Source organism: Silurus meridionalis, chromosome 14 (genome assembly GCF_014805685.1).
Source record: "Silurus meridionalis isolate SWU-2019-XX chromosome 14, ASM1480568v1, whole genome shotgun sequence".
NCBI lineage: Eukaryota > Metazoa > Chordata > Actinopteri > Siluriformes > Siluridae > Silurus > Silurus meridionalis.
This window is the reverse complement of record NC_060897.1, coordinates 16155682-16165765: the sequence shown is the minus strand read 5'-3', so window position 1 is coordinate 16165765 and position 10084 is coordinate 16155682. Positions and strand designations below refer to the sequence as shown.

Below are 10084 nucleotides of genomic sequence, written 5' to 3'. Positions count from 1 at the left end.
ATACTAATCAGCATTTTTAATTGAATTTAATGTTATGTTTATCAATAGGTCAACAAACATTGTGACCCTCACCAGGTGGCGATGTTTTCCCTTAATACAATGCAACATGCAGTAATGACTTGTTCCCTCTGGTGAGGAAAGCTCCATCCAACACAAGAATACGCAGTAGCAAATGGAGATGTAATGGTACCCCTTCCGTCTGTTCATCTTTAAAATTAACGAAACTCTAATTAAAATTAAAAGGATTTGTTAATTGAGGAAGTAATAGCATGCTCTGCTCTATATATACAATTAGCAGGTCTTTTGCTGATTGGAATACCATTGTTCTTGCAGTAAATTGGCATTTGAACAAAGCTAGAAACAAACACATTTTTACACTGACATGTTCCAGCATGGGAAGGGGTACACCAAACAACCCTTTCAAGCATATACATGTGATCACACCAGTAGCCTGGTACTCAATTTTCTTTCCTTTTTACCAGGAACCATAGCAGGTAGTGGATTCTAAGGGTAAGAGAAGTGTAAAAACTGCAAGAAATTTCCAATGACTTTCCAATAAAGCACATGTTCTAGCCCTTCTCAATTTAACATCTCCATAAAGACAGGAAGAAATAGACATATATACAAAAATTTCACACTGATGTGTGAATATGCATCTTGTGTATTCTACTGCTTTATTATGTTTGTATCATGGTCCTAAATAGAACACAATTTTGTTCCAAAGTGAACAATAAATATAGGTGAAAAACTCTTGAGACTTGAGATACAAATACATGAACACTTTAGGGCAAGCTGTTAAATACAAACTAATAAATGACATATTTACTCATTTCAATTATACAGGTTATAAAGCTCAGAAAGTAATTCATTCAGTATAACACATATTTGCCCAGTCAGAGATGCTACTACATTTTAAACAAGAGCAATACAGGTAAAGCTCCAGAATGACACAGAAATATATACAATCTAGCAGCAGTTTGGTTAGTGTTATGCTAGCAACTATTCCATTTAATATTAGTTATTTGGGCAAGCTACAATTAAAAAAGAAAGGGACAGTTCACATGGATGATGTCTAGTGCAGACATTTTAGCAAATACTATTTACAGGAAGAAGAAAAAAAGAAAATAAAAAACAGTTCATCCTGTCAAAAAATTCATTGGCACTGCCTCCCACAGGCACCTTTAGTTTTCAGTAGTCCAGAAGCCCAAATATCCGCAACAGCACTTACAATAATACAAATTTAAGGGCTGTGAGAATAGTACTTACTCCAATATTTTGCTTTCAAAACGAAAAGAGATTATTCCATTAATTACAGATAGGCAAATGCTGCACTGGTAATAACATAAACTGCATTTGTGAGCACGCTCAAAAATTTTAAGACCACTCACTTGGGGTAACTTGTCGATGGCAGGCAACACTTGACTACTTATCGTAGATGTACTTGAGTGCCTGCTGTCACCTTTGGTTTTTGATGATCCTCTGGACAACTTGGCCATCTTGCTCTCCAATTTGCAGTGGCTTCATCAAAACAATTGAATGCATACAAATGATGAGAGTTATATTTATATTAAGTTTTTAATCTAGCATACCAGTGTGATTTATTCATTGCTAGAACTCATAGCACTTTTGTACGTTGCTCTGGAAAAGGGCGTCTGCTAAATGTCGCAAAAAAAAATTATATATATATATATATATATGTATATATATATATATATATATATATATATATATATATACAAACCACCAAGTGTACAATAGTCCTTGAATATATCCAGGACATTACAAGTGGGAGATTTTTTTTAAATCTTTAAAAACCTACAAAAAAAGATGACAAATACTTTGGCTTGTCTTCCTTCTTTTCTCAGTAGGAACTTCATATTGAGCTATAACTGGACATAAAAAGGTAAGTAAAGCTATTCCTTCTGTCAGCTGGTGAAACAGGTTGATTACTACCACTGTCCATCTGTTTATTTTACAAGTGACTTAACAAGATTAAATGTCTTGTTCTTCTGTCTCAAATGCTGGTCTGCAGATCTCCATTCAGTAGTGTGCTTTGGGTTTCGCTAGGGTTCATCCGTGTCTTGTCTTGCCTACTGTCACTGTGGTCAATTTCATCCAGGCCACCTACTTTTTTCAGGCACAGTACATTCTGGAAGCTCTTCTTGAAATTCTCAGACAAGAAGGCATAAAGTATCGGATTGGCACAGCTGTTAGCATATCCCAGCACCACCACAAAGGCAAAGGTACTCCTCAAGATGGGTGTGGTGCTTATGGTGCCAGTCACAGAAGTCACATTGAAGACATAAAACGGAAGCCAGCAAAACACAAACACAGCTACCACAATGGAAACCATGCGGGTCACCTTCCTTTCTGAACGCTTCCGTTTGGAGGAGCTTACACGTATTCCAGATGATTTTACTTTTATGATGATGAGCAGGTAGCACATGCAAATGACTAGTAATGGCAGAAAGAAGCCCAGAAAGAAAGTGTAGAACATGAAGGCTGTGTAATAGGCCTCCTGTGGCTCAGGCCACACAATGGTGCAGAAACAACCACCTGGCTTGGTAATCAAGCTGCTGTAGATGATGATGGGCAAGTTGACCAGCAAGGACACTCCCCACACTGCCACGTTGATGGTCTTGGCCATTCTTGGCTTTCTCCACTTGGTGGACTTGATAGGATGCACAACTGCCAAGTATCTATCGATGCTCATTACCATCAAACAGAAGATGCTGGTGAACTGATTGAGAGAGTCCACAGTCATGACCACACGACACAACACTGCCCCAAAGGGCCAGTGAACCAGGGCTAACTGGATGGCAATGAAGGGAAGGCTCATCATGAAAAGCACATCAGCCACAGCCAAATTGAGAATGTAGATGTTGGTGACTGTCTTCATCTTGGCATAACGCAAGATGACATAAATTACCAGAGCATTGCCACTAAGCCCTACAGCACAAACTGCAAAGTAAATAAAAGTGATGACTACTGTGCTGGTATTGGTTAAGCTGTGGTCAGTGGCATTCCTTAAGCTCTCATCCGAATCATTGCCCAACATGAAGCTCTCATATATTAAAGACTCTGACAAGTTTGGGAGCAAAGATGGAAATATCCAAAGATCCATTCTGCTTCTCAGTCAGTTTCCTGGCATTCTTGAATGTGAAATTTTGCCTAGGTGGAGAGGAAAGAACAATGTGAGAGAATAGTCATATCCATGTATCCAGTTTTTTCTCACATATTATGGAACACAAACTTTGTATAATTTTGGCAACAGAAATCATTCTGAGTCTTGTGCTTTCACAACAGTATAGCACTATAATTGGTCAACACCTATCATGGGTGGGTAGAATATGAGGCTGGGTAGAATATTTCTCCCCTCCCACTGGTGCATAGAATGAGTCAGAAGATGAAATAGTTGTATCAGATATCTCTCCCAGCAGATGGCCATCCACTGGGCATATTATCTTGTCACCGTAGCCTATTTTCAACTAAATTGGCTGCATAAAAAAACAAGATTTATACTGCACTAAGGTCTGGCATGTTAACAACATCACTGTATTAATATGTATCCGGCATATCAACATCCCCACAGGCTTTGGAATACGAACACCTCAAAATTAAACCAGCAATGGAAATGGCTTTTAATGCAATCCTGCACCTAGTGCACTATAATTGACCCGACAATTCCTGGCCTTTGCTTTAGAATATCTACCATTAGGCAAACAGAATTATGTAGAAAAGGTCTCTTGCCTAGTCATAGCCTGTAACTTTAATTTATTGCAGGGGCGTATTGGAGCTGAATAAATTCTGTTTAATATATTATGGATACCGGGGCAAAAAAAAAAAAGATTGTCTTTCATTCTGTGCTTTATGAAGGCATAATTTAAAAATGTGAGATTTCAGAATGTCTATTGTTAAAAACATTTGCAAATAAATATATAATAAATAAAAAAATTGCCAGTGCGTCTAATGAAAGAAAGCAAGAGAAATAAGATATAACAGTAAAGAAGCTTTGTCTGTCTGTCTGTCTGTCACAAAGTGACTTAAAAAATCTCTCTCATTACTGCATCTCATCAATACAATATTTGAAAGAATTAAGATGATGACATGATTGATATTTAAACGTTTTTTATTATTATTATTATTAAACAAAGCAGTCTACTCTTAAACAGGGTAAGTGGGTCTGGTCCTCTAATGTTTGCAGTGGCCATTATGATACAGAACAATCACAGTAACAGTCACAATCTGCAACTCTACATTTTTGCTCCAAATTACAAAATATTTAAAATATAAAAGCATATTTTATTTGTATTTGTTAGATTTTTTTATGTGTGACCACTAGCTGCATTTAAATAAATGTAAAGTACATATATGCAGATAATGACATATTGCAATGAAGAAATTATTGAATAATAATCCAACAAGCACATCTTAAATGTCTCATTCACCAAAAAATTCAATAGAATTCTATTTCACTGAAAATTAAATTACAGTAGGTTTGTAGCAACACCATGTTGTTTCATAAATGTAGTATTTACTTAAAACAAATGAATGAATTGGAATCTAAGAAAACAGAGTAACAGATTTCATATCATAAAATAAAAAAAATATTTTACAGTTACATCATAAAACAATATATAAGTGTTTATTAACTTTCCTCGCTCTAATAGAGACAACAAATAATCAATGTGTTACTTTCCACTGTAAATTTTGCCAGTTATTACTGTTTATGGTTTTACAAATAGGTTGCACAGTGGATACCATTCAGGGAGTGGCAGTGTTTCTGCCTTCTAGATTTACTGTAACCCTGACCAGTAATGTAACCAGAGATCACTGGATAAATAATTTTAAAAGAAACACTGAAGTCTGAAAATATTCACTATATTGACAAAAGTTTGTAAACACCTGACTATAATAGTTGTATGTTTTTTAACCATTCCATTCCACATTTAGTCCCATTTGCTGTTATAATATACTCCACCAACCAGAAGATGTTTCACTAGATTTTGAAGTGTGGTTGTGAAGATTTGTGCTCATTCAACCACAAGGGCATTAGTAAAGTAAGGTACTGATGTAGGGTGAGAAGGCCTGGGTTGCAGTCAGGATTCCAATTCATCCAGCTGGGTAGAGGACAAAGCTCTATACCAGGTCACTCAAGACCTTCCACTCCAACCCATGTATCTGCATGGATTTCGCTTTATGTACACGGGGGCATTGTAATGCTGGAACCAGTTTGGGTCTTCTAGATCAAGTGAAGTGTAAATTTACCGCTACCAAAGACATCTGATACAATTGTATGCCTCCTACTTTGTGGTAATATTTTAGGGAAGAACCACATGTGGCAGGCAAATAGCTGGTTTGCTTTACAGGTTGCTACATGTGATTAATTACATCAGTATTATCCAATATTGTTTCTAATAAGACATAAAGGTGTAAAAAGTAAACAAAGATAAAATATAGAATTGCATTAGGCAGAAATATTTGTTATAAGATACCAAAAACGAATAGAAAAATAATAGCTCTACTTCACTATTTGTTTTTCAAATAAAGAATATAATTAGATGAGAATACACCATAAAAGACCAATAATTATCGAAAAAGCTTAAAACATAGATAAATAAAACAAATGTGACCTTTCACATAACATAAATATAATAAATATAAACCCATGGGGTTGGGGTTATGGTCATAGGGTTAGAGATCTTTTTAAAAAAAACTGGGTTTTTTTAACATAAAGTGATCTAATTTCAAAAGAATAAAAAAGCTTGTAACCAACCTACAGTGAGGAAAATAAGTATTTGAACACCCCGCTATTTTGCAAGTTCTCCCACTTAGAAATCATGGAGGGGTCTGAAATTGTCATCGTAGGTGCATGTCCACTGTGAGAGACATAATCTAAAAAAAAAATCCAGAAATCACAATGTATGATTTTTTAACTATTTATTTGTATGATACAGCTGCAAATAAGTATTTGAACACCTGAGAAAGTCAATGTTAATATTTGGTACAGTAGCCTTTGTTTGCTATTACAAAGGTCAAACATTTCCTGTAGTTTTTCACCAGGTTTGCACACATTGTAGGAGGGATTTTGGCCCACTCCTCCACACAGATCTTCTCTAGATCAGTCAGGTTTCTGGCCTGTCGCTGGGAAACACAGAGTTTGAGCTCCCTCCAAAGATTATTTTTTGGGTTTAGGTCTGGAGACTGGCTAGGCCATGCCAAAACCTTGATATGCTTCTTACAGAGCCACTCCTTGGTTATCCTGGCTGTGTGATTCAGGTCATTGTCATGTTGGAAGACCCAGCCTCAACCCATCTTTAATGCTCTAACTGAGGGAAGGAGGTTGTTCCCCAAAATCTCGCAATACATGGCCCCGGTCATCCTCTCCTTAATCGAGTGCAGTCGCCCTGTCTCATGTGCAGAAAAACACCCCCAAGGCATGATGCTACCACCCCCATGCTTCACAGTAGGGATGGTGTTCTTGGGATGGTACTCATCATTCTTCTTCCTCCAAACATGTTCAGTGGAATTATGACCCAAAAGTTCTATTTTAGTCTCATCTGACCACATGACTTACTCCCATGACTCCTCTGGATCATCCAAATAGTCAATGGCAAACTTAAGACGTGCCTGGACATGTGCTGGTTTAAGCAGGGGAACCTTCCGTGCCATGCATGATTTCAAACCATGACGTCTTAGTGTATTACCAACAGTAACCTTGGAAACGGTGGTCCCAGCTCTTTTCAGGTCATTGACCAGCTCCTCCCGTGTAGTTCTGGGCTGATTTCTCACCTTCCTTAGGATCATTGAGACCCCACGAGGTGAGATCTTGCATGGAGCCCCAGTCCGAGGGAGTTTGACAGTCATGTTTAGCTTCTTCTATTTTCTAATGATTGCCCCAACAGTGGACCTTTTTTCACCAAGCTGCTTGGCAATTTCCCCGTAGCCCTTTCCAGCCTTGTGGAGGTGTACAATTTTGTCTCTAGTGTCTTTCGACAGCTCTTTGGTCTTGGCCATGTTAGTAGTTTGATTCTTACTGATTGTATGGGGTGGACAGGTGTCTTTCGACCTCAAACAGGTGCATCTAATTTAGGATAATAAATGTAGTGGAGGTGGACATTTTAAAGGCAGACTAACAGGTCTTTGAGGGTCAGAATTCTAGCTGATAGACAGGTGTTCAAATACTTATTTGCAGCTGTATCATACAAATAAATAGTTTAAAAATCATATATTGTGATTTATGGATTTTTTTTTTTAGATTATGTCTCTCACAGTGGACATGCACCTACGATGACAATTTCAGATCCCACCATGATTTCTAAGTGGGAGAACTTGCAAAATAGCAGGGTGTTCAAATACTTATTTTCCTCACTGTAATAACTAAGTCTGCATGTAAGTACGTACACTGGAACTGTGTGTTTGCAATGCATTGGCTGGACATTGTCTGTTGCTTTTGGCAACAAACTAGTGTGAAGTATGTTTTCAACTTCACATGCATCTAACCATGGTTTCAAAGCTGCAATGAAAGTATAACTGCACTGTGTGACGCACTTCTCACATGTGTCAAAAAAACCCTTTAGTAAAGAAGCATAAACCTTTGGCCTAAGGTCAAACCTGGCTACATAGATCTGTATTTGATGGTTTGTGAGTTTGCATTACAACACAATTGCTTTTGTTGTACATTATACAACTTTTTTTTTCAAATAGCACTAGGATGGGTTTTGTTCACATTTCCAATTAAAGTTTTGGACATGGACAAGGGTGACAGTAAATCTAAAGATTTTCCAAGGAACACTGAAAGCAAGGCATGAAAGGGATCCCAGCCCATCAAAATCACCTAGGTGGCAATTTGTAGGAGGTCAGAGGAAACCAAAGAACCATGAGGAAACCCTTGTGGGAAAATATGCATGGAAACTCGGGATCAAGCTGGAGACGCTGGAGCTGCGACGTATTAATACTGACCAATGCACCACTGGGACTCCTCGTAAATGTTTATTCAACAATTTCATTATTGTAGATCTTAAATTTTTATCATAAAATAAGAATATAATTTTATAAATGACAATCTAATCGTATAAAATCGATATATATATATATATATATATATATATATATATATATATATATATATATATATATATATATGCACACATCATGATTTTTGGGGTTGTAAACTATAATAATATACTTGACTGTATTTAATATATATATATATATATATATATATATATATATATATATATATATATATATATATATATATATATATATTTTATTAAACTTAAGCCTATACAGACAAACGTTTACATGTGTTACAAATAAAATAAATTCAGATTAATCGCCTTTAAACATATTTTTTTTTACTTAAATAATTATTTAAAGGCTTACCTATTTCCATGACGGAAATGCTGGATAACTTTTCTCCTGCCGAGGCATAGTTTAATCCCGGGTGAAGTGAACTCAGGCGGCGGTCGCTTCAACACAGGCGCGTGTCTAATTTGTGCGCGTGGCGGTGAAGCGGTGAATGTTCAAGGCATCTGCAGTGACACGGAGAACAGCAAGGAAACAGCAAGCATGATCGAGGGGGCGTATCAACATCATCAACCGAGAGAGAGAGAGAGAGAGAGAGAGAGAAAGACAGAGGGAGAGAGAAAGACAAAGGGATAGAGAGAGAGAGAGAGAGACAGAGACAGAAAGAGAGAGAGAGAGAGCCCCCTAATGGAAAAATCACAAACATTTCAAATGTGATTTTTCACCAATGTTATGCCCTGAAATTGCATACACACACTTCATAGTAACAATAAATAACAGTTATACAACCACCCACATAAAAAAATCCATTTGTAAAATACAAATAATAATGTTACAACATTTCAAATATTAAAAAAAAAATCACATTTGAATCACATTTTATTAATTTCATGCAAAATGAGTACTTTTTCTGTAAGGGAAAACTGAAAGCAAACTAAAACACTAGCATTGGTTCATCAAAATGTGCTATCTTCACTAATTTTGTGTGGTGTGTATAGTGAAATTGTACATCTGAAATCATTCAATACACACCACTTAATTGCACGGCGTAAAAATATGCATATTACTAGTTTTCACTTTTCGTGGCTAACTTTAGGTCATATGATTTTTCCATTTAATGACTTTTATTGCATCCATTGCAGGCTTATTTTATGTATAAGTAAAGGTCATGCATCCAGGCGAAATCTAAAATTAATTCATTAACACAGATTGTTGATTACTGAACAGTACACCTCAGCAATGATGAAACCATAATAAATGGACATTCGGTGCCGAACAGACGGACGAACAGAAAGACAGAAAGACAGACAGCCAGACGATCGATAGTTAGATAGATAGATAGATAGATAGATAGATAGATAGATAGATAGATAGATAGATAGATAGATAGATAGATAGATAGATAGATAGATAGATCTTTATTGTCATTGCATAATACAGGTACACAGCAACGAAATGCAGTTTAGCATCTACCAGAAAGGCAAATAGTAGCAATTGTTCAAATTGACAAGTGCAGATAAATATGTAAGTATCAAGTCAAGTCAATTCAAGTTTATTTTTATAGCACTTTTCACGACAGATATTGTCTCAAAGCAGCTTTACAGAATTTAACAGTTAAGGTGAACAATGTGTATTTATCCCTGATGAGCAGCCATGGTGACTGTGGCAAGGAAAAACTCCCTTAGATGTTATGAGGAAGAAACCTTGAGAGGGACCAGACATAAAAGGGGAACCCATCCTCATTTGGGTGATATCAAGAGTGTGATTATAGTCTTTAAACAATACAGAACACTGGAGAGAGAACTAACATAAGCACTGAAATGTAAGATTATGAGTAATGTCCTTTCCACAGTTTTATACAGTCATTTGAAATTATGGAACGAGGAGCTACTGAGAAACTCATAAAATAGCTCAACATTTGCGATGCAAAATGATCCAACACCAGCTTCTCCATGCCAGAACCTTTAAACACTCAAAGAGGTCCAATGTCAAAACTCCACATGAAGTGTGATCCAAATGGCACTGGTACATCTCTAGATGTTCAGGATGTTTG

At 36.6% G+C, this 10084-nt stretch overlaps 1 protein-coding gene across 1 annotated transcript; it reads right to left on the bottom strand.

Moving 5' to 3' along the window:
• Window positions 1-1716: 1716 nt before the first annotated feature.
• On the bottom strand, window positions 1717-8542 carry LOC124396671 (somatostatin receptor type 2-like). The gene is made up of 2 exons (XM_046865865.1): window positions 8389-8542; window positions 1717-3171 (listed from the first exon to the last, which is right to left on the bottom strand). The coding sequence occupies exon 2, from the start codon at window positions 3122-3124 to the stop codon at window positions 2015-2017; it is 1110 nt and encodes a 369-aa protein (XP_046721821.1). The 5' UTR covers window positions 3125-3171; window positions 8389-8542; the 3' UTR covers window positions 1717-2014.
• Window positions 8543-10084: the final 1542 nt, after the last annotated feature.

What these genes read in the sequence shown, in the direction of transcription:
- LOC124396671 (XM_046865865.1), bottom strand. Translation starts at nt 3,124, where the DNA reads ATGGATCTTTGGATATTTCCATCTTTGCTCCCAAACTTGTCAGAGTCT.